The 22950-nt window shown below is 46.7% G+C and overlaps 1 protein-coding gene across 1 annotated transcript in view; it reads right to left on the reverse strand.

The window, feature by feature from the left end:
* The window catches only part of LOC143694864 (IgGFc-binding protein-like), a 51241-nt gene extending 30720 nt beyond the window's left edge, over positions 1-20521 (reverse strand). The window contains exons 1-22 of the mRNA XM_077183672.1: positions 20493-20521; positions 20057-20122; positions 19537-19768; positions 18197-18480; positions 16277-16338; positions 13568-14166; positions 12647-13211; positions 11825-12024; positions 10621-10907; positions 9595-9866; positions 7471-7727; positions 7290-7374; positions 7058-7138; positions 6703-6944; positions 6324-6607; positions 5935-6212; positions 5039-5637; positions 4115-4679; positions 3768-3967; positions 3283-3663; positions 2641-2927; positions 1572-1628 (exon numbers count right to left, since the gene is read on the reverse strand). Of these exons, the coding sequence (XP_077039787.1) occupies positions 1572-1628; positions 2641-2927; positions 3283-3663; positions 3768-3967; positions 4115-4679; positions 5039-5637; positions 5935-6212; positions 6324-6607; positions 6703-6944; positions 7058-7138; positions 7290-7374; positions 7471-7727; positions 9595-9866; positions 10621-10907; positions 11825-12024; positions 12647-13211; positions 13568-14166; positions 16277-16338; positions 18197-18480; positions 19537-19768; positions 20057-20122; positions 20493-20521 (5912 nt within the window). The remainder of the gene's footprint in view (positions 1-1571; positions 1629-2640; positions 2928-3282; positions 3664-3767; positions 3968-4114; positions 4680-5038; positions 5638-5934; positions 6213-6323; positions 6608-6702; positions 6945-7057; positions 7139-7289; positions 7375-7470; positions 7728-9594; positions 9867-10620; positions 10908-11824; positions 12025-12646; positions 13212-13567; positions 14167-16276; positions 16339-18196; positions 18481-19536; positions 19769-20056; positions 20123-20492) is intronic.
* Positions 20522-22950: the final 2429 nt, after the last annotated feature.

The following is a 22950-nucleotide window of genomic DNA, read 5'->3' on the forward strand; positions in this document are numbered from 1 at the left end:
ACATGTGAACTAAAAGAGTGACTGCAGGCATTGCCAGTGCCCCCACCTCCCAGAGGAGAGTAGACTTGGGCACAAGGTGCATCAGTGCCCAAAGACAACCTGTGCTCCTGCCTCTAGCACAGCTGTGCCTCTAGCACAGCCTGCCACCTTGGTCAGTGACATGTCTCAAGCTGCTGTTCCCAAAGCCAAGCCTTGTACCTGGACAGGCTCCCTGTACAACAGAGAGATCATCCAATGCTACGTTGCTCCGCACATCTTCACCCCATTCTCCCTCCAGCAGGATCTAAGGGAAGGAATGGTTCCCAGCATTAGCTCCAGCTGCTTGTGTGAAGAGCCATTCGAAAGCATGGTTCCGCTGAGGTGACACTGAGAGCCTGTGGCCTTACCAGCATGTTTCCTGTGGTGTGCACTGTGACTTCTCCCAAGTGCCACTTGTCTCCATGGTTCCCAACTTCTTCCCAGACCATCACTTGCTCCTCACCGTTCTGCACGTACACCCGCAGGGCCATGGTTTGAGCAGTTCCGTACATGTGGTACCAGAAGCGGAAGCAGAGGGTTCCTTCCCAGCTGCACACCGGACTGAGCAGGTGAGCCACAAAACCGGCGAGAGTATCAGCCCTCCCTTGCAGGAAGATGTAGTAGCCATCTGAAACAAAGCACGAGCCACGCTGTCACAGATGCATCTGAGCTACCCAAAGCAGCCTGGGACAGCCCAAGCACAGCCCTGGGAGCACCCCAACTGCAGTTTCAGGCAGGCAGAAGGAGGGGAGAGCAAACACAGTTCCTTCTACAACCCTCCCCAGAACGATATGAATGTGCTCTCAGGGCCACGGCAGATGAATGCTTTGGACTGGGACATGGCAACACGTCCACAGTATTGTCACAGTCCTCACATGGCTCTGCAGACTTGGAGAACCCTCATCTTTGCCTTCTGGAAAAGCCAGGATCTTGTAACAGAGTCACAGACTCATTTGTCTTCCCAAGAGACCAACAGGTCATCAAGCTGTGCTTTGCATTCTCCCCTGCATGGCAGGTCCTTGCTTGCTCTGGGGGCAGCACAAGCTGATTGCCAGGGCTGGAAATCCTCCCAGAGGAATCCACTGACCCTCGGGGACTCTGGACAAAGTGCTCTGGAGGAAGGCCAGCAAAGACATGATCCGTGTTTGGTGTCAGAAGTTTGTTGCCATCTTTGTGGGGACGCCCCTCAGCCCGTGTCCTGGTTGCTGTTCCTACCTCCTGTTGTGTGGTCAGAGGATGGGCCAGTATTTGGCGTGGGCGTAGGGCCTTTGTTCCTTATCCAGTCAATGCTGCTGTAATCTGCCTGGACCCACCCACAGAAGTCCTCTTCAAATGTGCAGGCAAAATTGCAGTCTGTTGGTGGAGCTGAACATGGGGCAGAAAGAGAAGCAGAGGTTTTAGAGTGAGGGTGGGGCCACCTTTTCCCCATCAGCACCAGTAATCAGGTACATCCGTGCACATCCAGGGCATGCCTGTGGACAGGCAAGGGTGGCCAGCCAAGGGGGAAGAGGTTAGCACAGCCCCTAAAAACCTCAGGTGTGAGACAGCAGTACCTGTGCTCGTTCCAGGTGACGGTGATGTTGTTGTATGTGGAGGTGGCGTTGTAGTGCCTGGAAAGGGAGGCAAGGTTGTAGGAGCAGGTGAATGAAAGAGAGTGAAACACAAGTGGAAGAGCTATGTTTGATAACGGAGATTTGCTCCCAAATGGGGATGCTGCACACTTCCCATAACACCCCCCACACCAGTGCAAACAAAGTGCAGGGCAGGGTTTCCACCTGTCCAGAAGAGTCTCCTCACGCAAGGGCTGGCCCACCAGAGTGGCTAGTTATGTGATATATGGGGAAATCTCCGCCCCAAGACCTGCCCCCAGAACTGCCCCACTCCTTGTCCCTGAGATTCAAGGAAATCAGAGTTTGGTCAACAGAAGGCTTACCACAGACAGTGCCAGCACTCCAGTCTCCCAGAGCAACGCCCGCCTCAGCACAGGCTGCAGCATAGGCCCCCAGGTCATTGCAGAGCTGCTCCGTGCTGCCACCCGTGGCACACTGGTCATAGACACAGCTCTCCAAGTATGTCTTGGGTGGCAGAACTGCATGGCATGGCTGGAATGGGCCACCGAGGTGTGTGAGGATTGAACACTGCTGCTTAGCTGCCTCCTCTTCAGCAGGCGAGCAGGATGCGGGTGGGCTGATGGCTGGGTCACACCTACAAAGCAGACAAACAGCCCTGAGTTCCCTGCAGCTTGCTGACAGCAGCCACTGCATTTCCTGACCTCCTCCTCAGCCAGAACCTCAGCTTCTGCAGTCCAGATCCCTCACTAAGAGTGGCACCCATGGCCGTCACTGGAAAGGGTGGAACACATGGCCCACAGGCACCATTGCCCTTCCTGCTTTCAGGGAGGGCAATGGTGGACAGAAACAGCCCACTGAGGCAGTTGCCATCCAAGCAGCTTAGGAAAACAATTCTGACAAGGCTCAGCCCACTCTCCAAAGGGTCAGGAAGCTGCCTCTTCTCCCTTGCCCCACACTTGCCATCACCAGCCCTCCCTCCTGATGTCCCTCAGAGCTCCCCTCTCCCACACTCCCTTCTGTGGTTCATGTGCATGGTGGAACAAGGACTCACGGCCACTCATCGTCCGGCACCATCCAGCTGGTTCCAAAGTCGTTGAAGTCCGGTACAACCACCCCATCGGGTCGCATGAAGTCATCCTGCTGGCTGCCAGTGTACGTCCCGCACAGCCCACAGAGTTTGCCCTTGTACTTCTCAGACACCTTCACTAGGAGCTCGTGGTCCCCATTGAACTGCAGCTGCAGGCCCAGCTTGGTAGAAACCCGCACGTAGGAGCCGCTCAGGGAAATGGTGACGCCGGGGGCAGGAGAAGCAGGCAGGGAGACCAGGGCACCGTTGATCTGGAGAAGGGGAACACAGGGAGACAGAAGCATTAAGAGGTGCCCTCCACTGAGAGGTCACTGTTCCTCACCGGGGCAGTGCCAGTGAGCCAGAAGCACTGCTGGCATGAGAAACCCTGCCCAGGCCTACGAGGGCAGCAGCAACAGGACCAATGGCACACTGAAAGCTCAGGAGAGCAAGCAAGAATCTGTGTCTGCATGAGCCGCCATATGTGGCCCCACTCAGAGCTCTCCCCTGATGTTCTGTGAGCACGCTGCAGGCTCAGGGAACAGCAAGCTCTCCCTGGGGACAGTGGGATATTTTAAGAGTGTCCAGTGTGTCTGTTGTTCCCAGGTACCAAAGTGAGAGGCTTACGTAGACTGCCTTGTGCTCGCGCAGTGCAATGTGGAGGCCTTTGAGGGACAGTGCCACAGAGTTCAGAGCTGTCCAGCTCTGGCTGCCACGGTGTTTGTTGCGGGTGGTGACGGTGAAGCCAACAGAGGAGTTGTCACAGCCCGTCACCACTGTGTAGTTGCAGGAGCCCTGGAAGTGGTGGAGCTTCCCATCAAAGGTGCTGTAATGTGGGTCACCGTAGATGTGGCAGACGGCAGTGCTGGCTGGGTAACAGCCCCTCTGGCCATCCTGGATCTTGCAGACCTCGTCCTCGCCACAGGACAGGGCAGAGCAAACCATCTGGCCTTTGCCTTCACACCGGCACCGGCGAGTGCAGTTCTCATTCACGAAGGATTCCCCTTGCTGCGGGCAGAGAAACACCAAACCTCAGTGTGTGAGGCAGGAAAGTGCAGGCAGAGGCGTTGGCCTGGCAGGGGTCTGCAAAGCAGGGCAGGGTTTTCACTCACAGTATAGTAGTTGCCCTCAAAGTGGCAGCCGCAGTTGGCCTCGGGCACACAGGTGTCTCCGCTCAGGAGGAAGCCAGAGCTACACGCACAGCCCTCCACACAAGGCTTGGAGCAGTTCTCTGGGGCTTGTTGGTCAACACAGGTGGCAGGACAGCCAGTCATGCAGGGGTCATAGTAGCTGTTAGGAGGACACTGCAGGGCTGCAAAGGGAAGGGGAAAATTAGGACCAACAAGACTTCAACCATGGAGAGCCTTGAGGGAAGGGAAAGATCTAAGAGACACATTGGCCACAGGTCCAGAGCAGAGGGTGTGGCCCCTTTTCCTTTCTGGCAATGGCAGGTACTCACGGCAGAAGGTAGCATTCCTCCAGGGAAGAAGAGTCACACCAGCTGCCTGGCACGCATCGGCATAGGCCTCCAGAGCAGCACACAGGAACTCCTGGCCACCATTCAGGGCACACAGGTCATACAAGCAGGTGTCAAAGTAGTCCTGGGGGTTGATGACACCATGGCAGTTCTCAAAAGAGCTAGGCCTGGTGGTCAGGAGGCCACAGAACTGCTCGGAGCGGTAGAGCTTCTCCTCTTCTGCACTGCAGGGTGGGGAGGGCACGGGGACCCCGCAGGAGGGGTCACTGTCTGGCACCTGCCAGCTCTCCCCCAGAGCATTGGAGTCTGCGGCTTGCTGCCCGTTGGGCATCATGTACTCATCATCTCTGCGGTTGTTGAAGTTGCCACACATGCCACAGGTCAGGTTGAAGTAGGTGGTGGGCACCTTCACCTCCACCGAGTGGTCAGCGTCGTAGGACACTCTGAGGCTGAAGTCTGTCTCCAGGACGATGTAGCGACCGCTCTTGCTCACCGTGATGGCCCCTCCTGCTGCGCTCACCGGCAGCGTCTGGCGCACGTTGTTCACCTACAGCACACACACCACAGTGGGCCCTGGGCCTGTTCCCGGCCTCCCTGGCTGCTCCTGCCCTGCCAAAGCAGCTGCCAGCCCAGGCACGGCAAACAGCTGCCTGGGATGTCCCCACACCCCAACAGCTCTGCGGCTCACAGAGCTGTGTGCTGGGCTCTGCACTGTGCTCAGCATGCCCCAGGTTCCCCATTTGACTCTCCCTCATCAAGCCCATCCCAAAAGGGGAAAAAAACGTGACCCGGTGTCTTCAGGGAAACCCACCCATTCCTGGGACTTTTGGTACTCGCCAGGCCCTGCCAGCAGCAGCCAGCCCTGCCCTGCAGCTGCACCACGCTCATTGCAGCCTCACTGCCTACCAGCACGTGGCTCGTCTGCTGCTTGACGATGACGATGCGCTGTCCATACACCTCAACCACCACTTCACGCACGTAGGACACCCGGGTGCTGCCACGGTGCTCGTTCTTGGCCTCCACGTTGAAGTAGGGCAGGGAGGTGGTGTTGGAGCACACTTTGGCCAGGGTGTAGGTGCAGTTGCCCATGAAGTTGTGCGTCACCTTGTCAAAGGTTTGGTAGTGGGGGTCCCCGTGGACATGGCAGATGCCATAGGAGTGTTCAAGGCATGCAGGTTTCCCGTTCTGCACCCCGCAGTACTGGCCCGCAGGGCAGGAGGCATTGAAGCACTGCACTTTGCTTCCCCGTGCGGGACAGGTGCACTTGGAGGAGCAGGTGTTGTCCGTCCAGAACTCAGAGCCCACGGGGTAGTGCTGCCCGTTGTGCCAGCACCCGCACTGCTGGCTGGGCACACAGCGGTCGTTGTAGAGCAGGTACCCGCTGTCACACACACAGCCCTCCACGCACGGCAGGCTGCAGGTAACAGGCGCCATCGGGTCAACACAGGTGGCAGGGCAGGCTGCAGCACAGGGCTCGTAGTGACTGTTGGCCGGACAAGCGATCGCTGCAGAGACAGATGACCCAACAAATTACTTGGGGAACAGAACACCTCTTTCTACTGAATATCCCCCTTTGAAAAAGTTGCTCGATCTCTATTTTCTCCTTGGTGTCTTTGGCTCTACATGTGTTCTCAGCCCTACCCAATCAAAATGAAACAGAAAATGGCGCCTCTAATACTGATATCTACCTTTACATGCCCACAGCTCATAGGGAGAATAGTTCTTATTCCCCAGCTCACTCTTCCAATCCAGTCCTGTGTTTTCCTGAGAGTACCAGCCCCAGGTCCCATGTCTGGACTTACGGCAGAAGGTTGCATTCCTCCACGCAGGTATCTGGACACCGAATGACTGGCAGGCATCTGCATAGGACTGCAGGCTCTTGCACAGGGTTTCGTGGTCCAGCCCCAGCTCACACAGGTCATAGCTGCAGGTGTCAAAGTAGCTGCTGGGGCTCAGCACTGCATGGCACACATGAAATGGGCCACTGGTGTCATTGAGGAGCCCACAGAAGTGGCTGCTGCCGATGAGTTGCTTGTCGGTCTCATTGCAGGCTGGGGTGGGCAGAGGTCCGGCTGAGCAGCTGTGGACAGACAGGCAGAAGGGCCCCTGGGTCATTTGTGGACTTCTCTTGGTGCCTCCTCCTCCTGCCCTTGCCCAGTGTGTCCCCAGGCCTACTGGGGGCCATACTCACCTGCTGTTGTTGGACACTTCCCAGCTGTTGCCCAGGCTGGTGGAGTCTGGCTCCATTGTCCCTTCTGGGTTCTGGAAGTCATCTGCTGCTATCCCGTTGTAGTTGCCACACATGCCACAAACCTTCTGCCCAAAGGCGCTTGGAAGCGTCACCTCCACCCGATGCTTCCCATCAAACTTGACTCTCAAGCCAAAGTCTGTCATGACCATGGTGTAGAACCCGCTGGACAAGACCTCCACGCCCTCGGATGGGCTGCAAGGCAGGATCTCTTCCACTCCATTGACCTGGAAGGACAGGAACCCCGACCAGATTGGAGCAGCCCATTTGGCACAGTTCTCTCTGCTCACACAACCCCACAGCATCTCCCCCTCGGGCTCACCGTCACCACTCCGCCCTGTCCCAGCCTTATCCGCTGGTCAGCCACATCAACGTCCACGTATCGCACATAGGACACACGGGTGTTGCCTCCCCTGTGCTCGTTGGCCGCTTCCACGTTGAAGTAGGGCAGGGAGCTGTTGCTGTCACACAGCTTGGAGAGGGTGTAGGTGCAGGTGCCCATGAAATTGTGTAACTGCTTGTCAAATGTGTGGTAGTGAGGGTCTCCTTCCACCACACAGGTGCCTGACAGTGGAAAGACCAGAGGAAACTTTCAGTTGAGCACCTCCTACTGACTCTTCTCCCTAGCCTGCCCTTCACAGAGGCCTGTAGTCCCATGGCAGGTCTATTCAAGTTACCTGAATCTGGCATGGGCGTTGATGTGGGTGTCTCTTCTGATGGTGTTGTGATTGTGGGTCCTGGTGTTGTTGGAGTAACATCTATGAAAGAAACAACAATACAAATTAGATGAATTCTCCTTGATTAACTCTGGTTGAAGACAGCAACTATGGTTGAGGACAGCACTTGAACTTAGTGCTAGAAGAAGCATAACCTTTTTCAAGGTGTCCTCTCCCCAGCCATAGTTTGTACCTGTGCATTGTCCCTTTACAATGGACAGATCATCCAAAGCTACATCACTCCGGAGATCTTCACCGATCATGCCCTCCAGGACAATCTAAGGGAAGGGATAGATCCTGTCATTAGCTCCAGCCACATTAATGAATTGCCATTCAAATGTATGGTTTATGTCAGTGAGAGTCTGTGTCCTTACCTGCATATTGCCTCTGCTATGTACCGTGACTTCTCCCAGGTTCCATCTGTTCCCTTTGTTTCCAGCATCTTTCCATTCCAGTGTTGATGTCTCATTGTGAACTACATACACACGCAGAGCCATAGATTCAGCTGCTCCATACATGTGATACCAGAAGCGGAAGCAGTGAAGTCCTTCTGAACTGCACACAGGACTGACCAAGCGGGCTACATCAGCTGGCTTTTGCATACTTCCTTGTAGGTAGATATAATAGCCCTCTGGAAACAGCAGAATGTCAGGTTTTCACATTAATGGGCCAGGATAAGACAAAGTCAGCTCATTTACAGAGTGTGTACAGTAGAGCATTACTTTACCCAGCACCTGCATTACTCTTCCCAATATTCAATTCCCAATTGGACTACCAGGAGATTACACCTGTCTTGTACTTAAGAAAAGGAGCACCTTCTAAAGGAAAGGTCAGCTGCCACAGTGATCCAGTGTCAGCATGAATATGCCTTTGCAGAAGCCTCCTCACAGGAACTTATGCTAAGAGGTCACATGCTCATCAATGTTCTGTGTTGCTCATCCACCCATACCAGATTCTTGACTAATGCAGAAGACCCTGGATTAAGCCTAGAAACACATGGCCTGGATTTGCTGTTATAAGAGGCTCCTTGCATTCTTCCAAGAGAAGCACAGCCCAGTGCTCTTCGCTGTTCTCACCTCCAGTTGTGTGGTCATGGGAAGGGCCAGTATTGGGTGTGGGTGTGGGTCCCTTGTGCCTTATCCAGTCAAAGTCATCATTAGTTTCTTGTTTCCACTCACAGAAGTCAGCCTCAAATGTACATGACATATTGCAGGCTGGTGGTGCAGCTGTATATGGTGAAGAAAGAAAATCAGAATTTCCACAATAAGGTTTGGAATCTTGTCTCTGTTTGGAAGTGCCCTTCTAAGTCTAACAAACCCACGTTCATGAAAAATTTGAAGATGCTACAATGGAATGGGTAGAATTGACCGGTACTGAAAAATTGACTATAAAATATGAAATTGTAAGTGTCTGAGAATGCATGTTAATTTACAATTCCCTTTCTCATGTGTCATCATAATGCACTAAGATCCTGTAATTTTACACTATGCGACAGTCATAATCCTTTGCCATTGCAAATTGCTCAAAGCTGTGCTATTTGACAAAGTAGTACTCCGCTGGCTCTCAAAGTGCTTTTTAAGTGGAATTGTAAACTTCATAATAAGAATGGTCTGACATTGCTTTTTACTGCTTATAAACTGGAATGAGAAGTATTGTCTTGGAATTGGAAAGCATTAGAGAATGGCTTTTCATGTAATAGCCTCATTTTTAGGCTGCTGTTTTTTGCTGGCTTTGCTTATTACCTCTGGTAGCTCCAGAAAAAGCAATTTAGGGATAGAAGGAAGAATTTTTTTACCATGAGCATGGTGAAATCCGGGAAACATTTGGGGTGAGCTTAGATGGTGAATAACCTGATCTAGTGATTGATGTCTCTGCTTGCTGCAGGGGAATTGGACTAGATGACCTTTGAAAGTCCCTTCTAATCCAAACTATTCTATGATTCTATGAATGTCATGCCACCCACCTTACCCCTGTGTTAACAAGTCTACCTAGGTAAAAACGGCCCAAGGCTGAATGGACCTCAAGCTGCAGGATTCTTCTTTACTGATTTTCAAGTTCTGGTTTATATACTTAAGAATTTACTTTGCATGTTTGGGGAAAATGTGGAGCTGTAGACAGGTTGGTTAAGTGATATGTTAACCCTTCTCAAAAAGACAAAATATTTTCTTAAAGCCAAAATGATGATTTAGTAGACAAGTGCTCAATTGTCCCTTGCTGAGCCCTTAGCTGACAGTGCATGCTGTCTCTTACAACCCCATTCTGAACAATACTCTTGGATCAAATGTGTTGAGATATCACATTCTTAAGTGAATACTGGAAGCCCATTAAAAGCTTAATTAGAAGCCAAATTTACAGAGATGCTAAGCACTTGAAAGCTTCCTGTATTTTGTTGAATGCCCATCTTTGAAATTCTGCTCTATTCCTTAGTTACTTGAACTTACGTTTGTAGCATGAGGATTTAATTAGATGGTGATTTGCTAAATGTCCTAATGACTTACCACAGATGGTATCCTCCCTCCATTCACCCAGATTTACACCTTCAGCTTCACAGGCAGCAGCGTATGCCTCTAAAATCTTGCAGTACTGATCAGAAGCCCCCTCCGTGGCACACAGATCATAGACACAGCTCTCAAAGTACAGTTGTGGGGGAATGTGTGAATGGCAGAGCTGGAAAGGTCCACCAGTTTTCAAAATAATTTTGCAGAGTTCTTCATATTCTTTCTCCTTTTCTGTGTCACAAGCAGGTGGTACAACTGAAACTTGATTGCACCTGCATGAAAAAAACCAGCAGAGTGGTTATATAACAAACCTTTTTGTTTTGTTCTATCCCGCAAGGCATACCCCAATTATAATGAAATGTTATGCCAAATTTTGAAGATTTGTTATGTATAGGCATTGTTAGCGTGTCAAACTCAAAAGTGAGAAATATTGCAATTTAACTTATAAATCTCCATCAAGAATATAGCTGCAAATTGTGACTGTCTATCCACAGAATGAAGCCCAGAAGAAACAAAAAAATCAGTTATCCAGCACAAGAAAGATAATTTCAATTCATTATTGCATATAGTAAGAGTAGTATGTATGTGAGAGTAATATGTATGTGAAAGCATTAATAGATAGATAAATACCCCATACTTATGTTAATCTACATGAAGTTAGGAGCTGAATCTGAGAGATAGATTTAGCCTTTCAGTAGCAGGAAGGAGGAATATTTTGGGGTGATATTTTAGCAATATTTTAGAATAGGGAAGTAAGGAAAAATTCAAGTTATATCCATAAAAAGAATGCCAATCACAAGTAAAATCTACAAAGCTCTTGTGGAAAAGCTCTGAAGGTTGTCTGAAATTTTGAAATTTCAATGCTTTCTATTGGAAACTGAAGTTACCCAAAGGTGAACACACTAGCGAACAAGTAGTATCAAAAGAGGGCAACTATGGAATGTAAATAACGCATGCTAGACCTATAACTAGATGATCTATGCTTCAGGCATTTTGCTGTTTCTAAAAGTATTATCTGATACTTACGTCCTGTTGTCATCCTTCACTATCCAGCTGTCACCAAATTTATTTGGATCCTGTTCTAGGACTTTATCTGGGTTTAAAAAGTCATCCTGTTGGTTGTCATTGAACGTCCCACAGAGACCACACAGCTGTCCTTTGAGACTTTCATCAACCAGAATGAAAAGCTCCTGGTCACCATCAAACTTAACCTGGATCCCTAGAGAGGTATCAATGACTATGTAGTGTCTTTGTATGGATATTCTGGCTTCATGGTTGAAATCCACAGGAAGATGAACCCGATTTCCATTCACCTAAAACGAACCCCATAGAAGCAAGAGTCAGCTTTACCCTAATGAACAGTACAGATAACAGAAGACTGAGATAAAGCAGAGACTAAAGGTGTACACTTATTTCAGACCTTGAATAGTGCTTTGTGGCACAATTTCAGCTTTCTGCTGTCTCAACTACCCACAGAGCAATTGTGGAATAGTTAGTTTAAAGTTAGTAAAACCTTTCTGTTATAGATGAAGACAGAGATGAAGCTGTTTTATCCTACAACCGCATTGAGGAAAGATACAACTGGACAAAAAAGTTATGCTGATTTCTGCCTTTTTTAGAAAAAGAAATAACTTCTGTGACTTCTTGCATGTGCTGTCTTGGAGGTGAAGAATTCAGAGATTCAGTTCTTTTGGGCAGAAATGTAAAGTGCATAGATGTGATGGATTGTTGTGCTTAAAGTAGAGCACTTACATAGGTCTCTTTGTTTTTCTTCAAAACAATGTGCAGATTTTTCAGTGTGACAGCAACCGAGTTCAAGGCTGTCCAATTCGGATTTCCTCTATGTTCATTTTTGGTTGTCACTGAGAACTTTTCAGAAGAATTAGTGCATCTCTCAACAGCAGTATAATTGCAGTCTCCTTGGAAATGGTACAGTCTCCCATCAAAGGTTATATAATGTGGATCCCCAAAAATGTGGCACGTGCTGGGATTCAATGGATAACATCCCAGGAGTCCATTGTGCACCTTGCAGACTTCGCTCACTTCACACGTGTCTGAATTGCAAACTACAGTTCCATTTCCAGTACATACACATTGGCCTACACAGTCTGGTTGCCAAAAAGATTCTCCTTTCTGTTAGAGACAAGAAAATAAAAATAAATAAAAATAATTAATGGTAGTGTTGAGTTTTGAAATAAGCCCCGCATAAGAATTATGTTCCAGAACAAACCTCATAATATTTGCCATTCTGAAGGCAGCCACAGTTGCTCATGGACACACACTGTCCTCCGCTGAGGACAAAGCCACTGTTGCATTCACATCCTTCTACACAAGGTCTGCTGCAGTTCTGTGATGCAAGAGGGTCAGTGCAGGTTGCTGGACAAGCACTGGTGCATGGATTGTAATGACTATTGGGAGGGCATGCAACAGCTGAGAAACAACAAAAAGCAAGGCATTAACAAGCACAACCCGCATGAAACCACTGAACCCACATGAAAACGCTATTCAATAACATTATTGTTTTGAGCTAGTGGCAATTGTGGGGGGTTTTTGAATCCTGAAATTCCATTCTTATTTTGCTATCAGAAAAAAGAAAAGAAAATAGACAGCATGAGAAAAGTATGTTTAACTCTGTATCCTGGCTATAAAGTATCTCTAAATCCAAGGAAAACTAAGCCTTTCTACACTAGATCTTAAACAGAGATGATAAATTTCCACAAGTATAAGAATTGCTAAAATCAATAGATGTAACAAGAATATAAAAAGCAAAAAAACACTGAAAACTCAGAGATGAGACTACATTAAAAGGGGCATATTGCTAGTGGTTTACCAAAGATTTTGAAATAATCAACAAAATTATCCATTGTTCACTACCAGAAAAAATTAATGGCAGGAAGTTTGAAGAATTTTATGTCTCAGTGTTTTTTGTAATTATGTGAAGAAATCATGATATCTAAGCTATGACAGTTACTGACTAAGTACATAGCCAGTAAAAAAGTCTCTTAAGACAAAATGGAGCTGTTCAAAAGCTCATTTTTCTATGGCAACTCACGGCAGAAGGTAGCATTCCTCCAGGGAAGAAGAGTCACACCAGCTGCCTGGCACGCGTCAGCATAGGCCTCCAGAGCAGCACACAGGAACTCCTGGCCACCATTCAGGGCACACAGGTCATACAAGCAGGTGTCAAAGTAGTCCTGGGGGTTGATGACACCATGGCAGTTCTCAAAAGAGCTAGGCCTGGTGGTCAGGAGGCCACAGAACTGCTCGGAGCGGTAGAGCTTCTCCTCTTCTGCACTGCAGGGTGGGGAGGGCACGGGGACACCGCAGGAGGGGTCACTGTCTGGCACCTGCCAGCTCTCCCCCAGAGCATTGGAGTCTGCGGCTTGCTGCCCGTTGGGCATCCTGTACTCATCATCTCTGCGGTTGTTGAAGTTGCCACACATGCCACAGGTCAGGTTGAAGTAGGTGGTGGGCACCTTCACCTCCACCGAGTGGTCAGCGTCGTAGGACACTCTGAGGCTGAAGTCTGTCTCCAGGACGATGTAGCGACCGCTCTTGCTCACCGTGATGGCCCCTCCTGCTGCGCTCACCGGCAGCGTCTGGCGCACGTTGTTCACCTACAGCACACACACCACAGTGGGCCCTGGGCCTGTTCCCGGCCTCCCTGGCTGCTCCTGCCCTGCCAAAGCAGCTGCCAGCCCAGGCATGGCAAACAGCTGCCTGGGATGTCCCCACACCCCAACAGCCCTGGGGCTCACAGAGCTGTGTGCTGGGCTCTGCACTGTGCTCAGCATGCCCCAGGTTCCCCATTTGACTCCTCTTCAAGCCTGTCCCAAAAGGGGAAAAAAATGCGACCTGGTGTCTTCAGGGAAACCCACCCATTCCTGGGACTTTTGGTACTCGCCAGGCCCTGCCAGCAGTAGCCAGCCCTGCCCTGCAGCTGCACCACGCTCATTGCAGCCCCACTGCCTACCAGCACGTGGCTCGTCTGCTGCTTGACGATGACGATGCGCTGTCCATACACCTCAACCACCACTTCACGCACGTAGGACACCCGGGTGCTGCCACGGTGCTCGTTCTTGGCCTCTACGTTGAAGTAGGGCAGGGAGGTGGTGTTGGAGCACACTTTGGCCAGGGTGTAGGTGCAGTTGCCCATGAAGCTGTGCGTCACCTTGTCAAAGGTTTGGTAGTGGGGGTCGCTGTGGACGTGGCAGATGCCATAAGAGTGTTCAAGGCACACAGGTTTCCCGTTCTGCACCCCGCAGTACTGGCCCGCAGGGCAGGAGGCATTGAAGCACTGCACTTTGCTTCCCCGTGCGGGACAGGTGCACTTGGAGGAGCAGGTGTTGTCCGTCCAGAACTCAGAGCCCACGGGGTAGTGCTGCCCGTTGTGCCAGCACCCGCACTGCTGGCTGGGCACGCAGCGGTCGTTGTAGAGCAGGTACCCACTGTCACACACACAGCCCTCCACGCACGGCAGGCTGCAGTGGTAGGGAGCTGTTGGGTCAACACAGGTGGCAGGGCAGGCTGCAGCACAGGGCTCGTAGTGACTGTTGGCTGCACAGGCCAGTGCTGTGTAAGGAAAGATCCAGATATAAATTACTATTTTTTAATTACTCAAGTATTGGGGTTTGTTTAATATCATATTCTGATTTCTTTTGAAATGTTTGTGAACATCTTGGAATTAGCAGCGTTTTTGTGCATGCTTTTATTTTCTTACACGCTTGAATTTTTTTTTGAGGTTTGTCTGTCTAAACTTTCACTCAGAGAGCATTTCCTAGGACATGAAGATGATTTCTTGAATTAATGCATTGGACAGAGGATATCAATGTCATGTTAGCTACTTGTACTAGACATGCTACATTTAGTCTATAGTTCTGATACTTAATCCCAGACATGTTTTAATGCCTTAATTCTTATTTTTTCACTTCACTGAGGTCTTTAAGGTTTGTTAAATAATCAGGATATGGACATGTTCTATTCTATTTTCATATTTTGTTACATGCATGACATATAGCTACCTTTTGAAATTAGATCTTTTAGACACTGTCATATTCTGATGAGAAGGTCTGAGAACTGGAGCTTCCTGAGCAATCTTTTTTCAGCTTCCAGATGTTTATATGATGTGGGGCAATTTTTAATGACATATTTCCTCACTCTGTTTTTAGCCTACTTTTTTAAGGAGACAGAAGTTATACAACGATTATGTACATTTCTCTGCCCATCCTCCCACTTAATTTGACCCAGGTGCTCTACAGGAAATACCTTGGTGAGGTTGGCAGAGGACAAAAATATACACAGCTTCATGAAAGGAAATAGGCACAAAGCAAGGAGAAGGGATCCTGCAAGCTCTTTCAGCAGAAAGAAGGGATGCAGAAACAGCTCAATCCTGCTTAGAAACCCTAGAACCTCTAGGAGAGAAAGCCTCAGTAATGTCCCCAACCTAGAAAATGTGCTCAATGGAGACCGAAGTCAAATGGGAAACAAAAGTCAGAAAAGAAATTACGCTTCAGTTATTCCAATGTTTTCAGATAAGCTTTTTAGTCTCTCCATCTCCTTCAGTGCAGAAGGCACACGGGTCACTAAATTACTATTTCCTGTTCCTTTTATTGTTTCTAGTGGGAACAGATCTGTTCAAGCATTTCAGACATTAAATTTGTATTTAAATTCTGTTCTAAAAAGAATATGGATTTTTTTCCTATAATATATACCTGAATGCTTGAGAAATGTTCTTTATTTACTCTTTACCAATATTTAAAAAAGGAAAATCATTATTCCTACTTACTCCTTAGCACAGACATCCATCTATTACTTCAACACTTGACACATTTTTTCTTGTACCTCTGTGTATTTCTGTCTTTTCCATCTCTTCCCTACTCTCCCTGTGTTCTCCACACTCAGTAGCATTGTTACAATATACATTTCACAGACTTTCAACTTCAGTCCTAGCCTTTAATTCCAGGCTTTCTGGAATTGGCTGGAGTGTTGGCTCCTCTCCCATCTGAAACCATGAATGACTATGCCTGTAAGGGGCATAGTACACTCTGATGCTTTCCTCCACATCCAATTGGGAAGAACGGTCAGCACTCTTACACATGTGGGACTCTGTGCCACTGACAGTGTTTACAACACTCTCCTCCCTTTATCCCAGATCTCCCACTCAGCTTGTCAGGAGAGTTCCTCCTTCAACTTGCTCTCTTTGCAGAGAGGAATTCCAATTCAATTTTAAGATGGATTAGATGGATTTTTTTTTTCCTTTCATTCAAAGCAACTGAACTATTTTCCCTAGCATCTTCCCAAAGGAATCAAATTGAGGAACTACATATAACCTTGAAATCTTTAGCCCGATCAGTCAAGATTCTCAGTGCTACATGAATTCAAAAGGGGCTTATAAAGCTCTGTCTTCAGGAAATCCTCATTAAACCCTCCTGACAAGTGATAATTTCTAGCAATCTTTGATACATACGGCAAAAGGTTGTGTTTCTCCATGGTGCCAGCTGGACTCCTGCAGCTTGGCACACGTCTGCATAAGCCTGTAGGCTTTCACAGAGGGCTGCATTGTTCAAGTGAAGTTCACAGAGATCATACTGGCAATCTTCAAAATAACTCCGTGGATCGACCACTGCATGGCAGTTCTGGAATGGACCGCTTGGATCTGTGATCAGGCCACAGTATGCATTACTTTGGATCATGTGTTTTTCATCATCAGTGCAGTTTGGAGTATGGCCATAATCTGGTGAGCAACTAATGAGGAAAAAAAAGAAAAAATATGTGGAAAAATTAACAGATCAACTCTGGGTTCACTAACACCTGAGATGCTTTTGAAATCACATCTACCAAAACTACAGATCTCTTCCCAGACTAAACATGATGTAGTTACAATCCCTCTATTTCAGACTCTTAGGAGAGAAATTCAGATTTTAATATGATCTCAACCTCCTAATCTTTAAGAGGCCTGGATGGTTTTTATTTTTGTCTTTCTGGTAAGTCAGGCTGTTTACAGATATTTATTTTTGTCTTTCTGGTAAATCAGGCTGTTTACATGGAAGGGGGATTAGAAAGTGAAAGCATTCAAAGTTCAAATCCTACTGTCATTAAATAACATACTGTGAAATAATTAACAAGTCAAGTATCTCAGAAGAGTTGAAACAATGTCTTCAAGTATTAGCATTCATAAACTAAAACAATAACTGAAATCTTAGTGGGCACCTTCAGTGTTTCGTTCAAATACTAAAATGTACATTTAAATGTACAAAAGGAATTTAGCCAAGTCAATGCTAAAACTCACAGATCATTCTCCCTGTCTGGCCTGTGCTTGTATTTAATATACTCCTTCTTTGTGTTTGCTCAAGCAGCACCAGGAGACAAAAGAAGACCCCGTGGCCTTTCTCTCCTATCAGCAAGGCAAAGCAAATGAGAAAGGCAGTGTCTCTTTTATGGGAGTGTTGTTTGCTTGCATCTTTGTGCCCTGAGTTGCATCAGGGTGCCTGAAGAGACCATTTATGGAGACATTACAAAATATATATGTTTTTCTGATTTAATTGACCACTGTTCCTGAAAACCTTAATGTGTAAGTAACCCTAAAACTCAGGCCCAGGAGTCCCTCCAGAGTTATGTGATGTGAAGATATGGGTGGTGTGTATGCAGTGCCCAGCACCTGGCAGGATCCAGCCCTGAACAACAGGGACAAAGCCCTTCCCCATGGTGAGGCTGCAGGGGTGGCTCTGGCTGCCTGAGCCCAGCAGAAGCCTGAGCTTTTCCTGAGGAATCATCATGATGTGAGGGAACAAAAACCCTCCCTCCCTCCCCACCCCAGCTGGACTCTCTTTGGGCACAAAGCATATGTAGAGTAAGATTTCAAGGGGGAAGAAGGAGGAATCACTCCCCTGTCCTAGGCACTGTTGAGGCCACGCCTTGATTCCTACAATCCCTTTTGGCCTTTCACTACTATAAAGAGGTGCTGGACTGTATCCAGAGAAGGGCAATGGAACTGGTCAAGAGTCTAGAGAACAAGTCTTCTGAGGAGTGGCTGAGGAAATTGAGGTTGTTAAGCCTTGGGAGAGGAAAGGCTCAGGAGACACCTCCTCACTCTCTGCAGCTTCCCAAAAAGAGGTTGTAGTGAGATGGGGAACAGTTTCTTTTCCAGGAGACAGGGTGAGAGGAAGTGGCCTCAAATTGCACCAGGGGAGGTTTAGATTCAGTATTAGGAAAAATTTCTTCTCCAAAAGGGCTGTTGAGCATTGGAACTGCCCGGGGAAGTGGTGAAGTCACCATCCCAGGAGAAATTGAGAAGATGACTAAGTGTGGCATTTGGGGACATGGTTTGTTGGTGGATATAACAGTGCTGGGTAAACTGTTGGACTCGATGACATTAAAGGTCTTTTCCAGCCTAAACAGTTCTAAGAGTCTAAGAAATGCTCTCCTTTGTAAGCACAATTAAATTTTCTGTGAAACTTTACCCAGATACATAAAGTAAGAACACTGACAAGGTTAGATTTTATCCCATATGTCAGATATTTTTGGCCTCCAAAGAAGAGTTGCATAAAACACTGGTCATTGCACAGCCAACAGGTAAGACCTGACATCCTGGCAGGAGTCCTACCTGGAGTCGTTGTAAACCTGCCAACTGTTGCCAAGGCTGGTTGAGTTGGCCTCCATCTCTCCATCTGGGTTGAGAAAGTCATCTGCTTTTTCCCCGTTGTAATTTCCACATATTCCACAGACTTTAGACATATAGGTACTGGGAAGAGTGATTTCTGCTCTGTGGTTTCCATCAAACTTGACTTGCAGCCCAAAGTCAGTAGTAACCACAACATACTGCCCGCTGAGGGAAATACTGACACCTGGGACCAAGGTCACAGGGACCACCTGGCTGACTCCATTGACCTGCAGGCATAGAGGAGGACAAGTATTGTAAGCACTTGACAATAAGCATTTTTAATGGCGACCCTCTTATATATTGGCACAGTGAGCAGTAAGAACTCACTCAGGGCTAGTATATGTATGTATATGGTCACATAATCTAGGGTTTGAGGGCATAACAGCATGGCTACAATATAACTTACTAGCGTGGTCTTGTTGAGCCAGACACAGCTGGCAAAAGTCCAAGACTTAGTGTGGTCTGTCTGCAGCAACTGCCTACAGACCTATTGTTTTTATAATAAAACCAGTGAATAGAGGGGAAAGGTAAAGAGAGGCTGTTGGACAAATGAGGACATATCAGTTCTCCATGTCTCTAAGATCAGATGGGAAAGGTTTCAGTGTACCTTTAATCCTTTGCCTCCTTTAAACCACTGTTGTATTTTCTTATAAGAAGGGTAATAATGAAGCAAGGTGACCTGTTCATATGCAGAGAGTTTGGCTCAACCATTTCTACTGTCTTGGCCCCTTATGGAAAGGATCCAGAAAAAAGTCCTAGGATGCAATAGCAGGCCAAGTGTACAATCCAAGCGTAAGGAGAGTCATGAGATTGTCACTCCAGGACTGCCCCTGACTCTGCTTTTTGGCAAAGGCCAGGTGTTAAGTGAAGTTAACAGTGAAGTGGAATAAGTAAAAATCAGGGAGAAGTGTTCAGCATTACAGACTACCACACAGGATTGGGAAATTACTTACCAGCATGAACTCAGCTAGTTCAGAGCCTCTTTGCTCCCTGTTACATGCCAAGCTTGAGCATGGGGGAACAGGTTAGAGAGGCAGTCTAGCCCACCAACCCCATCTGGATTGTCAGCTCTTAGCCCACCTTTCAACAACACAACACAGAATTCTAGCCTATGCTTTCAGTTTTGAAATTCCCATGTTTCAGAACTCCACACCACTCCTGCTCCTAAATATCTGACTGCCCTCTAAGAATTATTGTATAGGTGTTGGAAATTTGTAGTCACTGTACAACATCTTCATTCATGCTATGGGTTATGAAGGATAGACAGTGGGCTCCAACCTCACCTTAACAGCTCTTTTTTGACCAAGGTTGATCCTGTAGCCATAGGCATCAACATCCACGTATCGCACATAGGACACACGGGTGTTGCCTCCCCGGTGCTCGTTGGCCGCTTCCACGTTGAAGTAGGGCAGGGAGCTGTTGCTGTCACACAGCTTGGAGAGGGTGTAGGTGCAGGTGCCCATGAAGTCATGACGCTGTTTGTCAAAGGTGTTGTAGTGGGGATCCCCATGTATACTGCAAATAGCTTCTGGAGACAGGAAAAAGGAATATGCTCTCATTAACATACAAACACATCCCAAAAGCCCATCTTATTGTGTCCTCCCACTGCAAAATCACCCTCATTTTGTAGATTACACCTGGAAGAACTGAAATAGAAAAGGCTGATTTGTATGGCATAAAGCAACATCGTAGACAAATACCCATAGAAATTAACAGAAGCAAAGAAGCAGTGCAGCTAGTAAAAAATCTAAGTGTCCTAGTCCTTCAAGCCATTGAGTAGTATATGTGATTGGCTAAAATTACCTGTCACTGGAGCTGGTGTAGGTTCTGTTGGTGTAGGTGTTGGTGGTACAGGTGTAGGGACAGCTTCTGTTAGTGGAAAAGACAAAGCAATGAGCTTTAACATTACAGGGTGAACACTATTTACACACCAACATACAGGAATTTTCACTTACTCCTCACCAGCATAAAGTTAGAAGTTCTCCAGTGAAGAAAGTATAACTGCCTGTGTTTAAAATTGGGGATGTGTGGGTCTTTTTAGCTCTTAGGAAAACTCGTCTGATTGTTAGTTAGATCACGGTGGCTGAGCTCGGGCTCCTCTCGGGAGCTCAAGTGTAGTTACAGCTGGGCGTGTGACTCCCTCTGGTGTGTGTTAAGACACACGAAGGTCCTACTGTCAGCAAGTGCTGGCAGGTATGAGAGTGAAATGAACAGAGAAGCCCTTGTCTCTTGGAATTACCTTTGTGCACCATCCACTGGCTGAATCATGGGCTAATACAACTGGGAAAATGAAGAACTGGCTCTGCCTAGCCCTCAAACAAAATAAAGCCCCAAGTCTTTTTCGTGGAATTTGAAATAAAATCATATGATCACAGAATGTGGACCTGAAAGGAAATCTTTGTCACAGGTATTGTACATTTGAAACATGTTATGTCATTACCCTAGTAGTATTTCACAGAGAACAACACCTATTGAGACCTAATGAAATTTTCTGTAAGTCTTCCAGAAAATTTCTTGGTCAATTCACATTCTGTAGGTATTTCATACTTGTCAGTAAAAATGGATCCCAGGCACGAACAGCTTGTGCTAGTCTTGGCTGATCTGTTACAGGATCAGAGATCAGGCTCAAATTGCTGATTCATAGTCAAAGCTGGTAGTGCAACTCAGTGCTATTGACTCGTTGTTATTTCTTTTTGTGACATGAGGTTGTACTGTGTATTTAATGAGCTGGCATGAACTGATATTTGCTATAAAATGCCAATTAGGACCATTTAATCTGGAAGCCAAGATCAATGTGCAAAGCCTCGTCTAGGTTTAAAGACGCACTTCAGACTTAGAAGTGAAGGTGAATTTTGCTGGACCTGGTGAAAAAGGTCACATTTGCAGAGAAAGGGATAGCTTGTCTTGGATGTTGGAGGTGATGAGGAAAGATTTAGGAAGAAATTACAGCAAACCACATAGCATAGAAGTGAAGTGAGCTGTAAAGTTTTTGCCATTTCTCTTTTGTGGTTTGAAGTTCTGAGGGGTGCTATATTGTATATGGGGTAGAATAATGGAAATTTGTGTTCAGCTCTAAACACAGAGGAGAAAGTAGCACAGACTTGGTTGCAAACACAGACTTACCACAGGGTCCATCCCTAACTCTCACATTGTCCAGTGCTGTATCCCCATACTCTGTCAGTCCTCGAACAGCCTCAAAAATTACCTAGGCAGGACACAAAGTGATCTCTGCATCAGAGATGTCTGGGCAAATACAAGACCATTTGTCATAGCATGTTTTCAAACTAACCTGTCTGCTTTTTTGCTAAAAATTGCAATGAGCAAAATGAGGTTATAACAACTAAAGGAATATATGTTCTGTAATAAGGTGAGGACTGCAAGAAACCTTGTCCTCTATTTCACTGACTAATAAATGATTTATGAGAATTAGTGGTCTGGATTCTTCAGAGGAGTCCAACAGGTAGCATCCCAAAGTTCAAACCTTGAAACACACAGCTGATAAACCTGCATTTAATTATGACATCTAAGGTCTTTAACTTCATGATAAAATTAAGGAGGAAAGGAAGGAAAAAGAGAGAAAACTAAACTGAATTTTATCCCTTAACTAACAGCACTAGTGAAACTAGGAGGTTGGTGGTTTCTTCTCTTAGTTCGTTGACAGAAATCATGAGGCCATTCTATTTACAAAATATAAACCAAGCAAATCTTGTGTTATATTTTCTAGCTTACATGCACAATATTTTGCAGCCTGCAAGGTGAGAACAAATGCTGACACTGTACAAAGAAATGTATTCTGCAAATCTATTACCTTTATCTTCCTCTGTGTTGGAAAAGTGTGAGTGATGGCACCATATTTCCACAAGGAACTCTGGTTTCCCTTCCGATGCCACACCACAGACTCCCCTGAGCTATCTTGGACAATCACTCTCAGCTCATTCATCTCTTCTGATCCAAACATGTAGTACCAGAAGTCTATGCATATTTTTCCAGAAACTACAGTATCTGGGCTCTCCAGCCTGTTAGTGTCGAAGGGGATCAGATTACTCGCTTCTTGGTAGATGAAATAACCTTCTGCAGAGTGAAACAAAAATTAAAATATGGTTGAAGCTTCTGATAACTTATTAGGTATCATTTAAAACTGAAGTAGAATCCAAATCTGGAAAATATTAAGGCATCATTATCAGTGTAAAGAAGCAAAGCAAAGGATGTTTGGACTTCACATTGCAATGGATAACTTATGTAGTTATACAAAGTAGAATGTGAGCCTGAGTGCAAAGCAAATATATTTCATCTCACAAGAACAGTTATTTTGGGATCACAGTTAAAGACGTGGGACTCTTTCATGAGACAGCTCTTCCAGACACTGCCACACTGATCTGTGTTCAGTTTCCACTTTTCCCAAAGGAAAATAAGGCAATTTTCTTCACCTGTTCTTTTGTGGGATATATTTTTTAATAAATATTTTAGTCTCAGGATGAGTAAATCCTTGCCACAAGGAAAATTCTAAACTGTCAGCATTTTGTTTTGTCTCAAACTAGAAGAAATAGAAAGCAATGATAATATTTCCTTAAAAATATTTGAATTTGACATTATGAAAAGAAAGGAAATTTATCAAAATTCAGGAACTTGCTGTCTTTCTTTAGGATTTGAAATGCTCTAATCTGATTGGTTCAATATGAAATCAGATTTTGCTTTAC

Source organism: Agelaius phoeniceus, chromosome 10 (genome assembly GCF_051311805.1).
Source record: "Agelaius phoeniceus isolate bAgePho1 chromosome 10, bAgePho1.hap1, whole genome shotgun sequence".
Classification (NCBI taxonomy): domain Eukaryota; kingdom Metazoa; phylum Chordata; class Aves; order Passeriformes; family Icteridae; genus Agelaius; species Agelaius phoeniceus.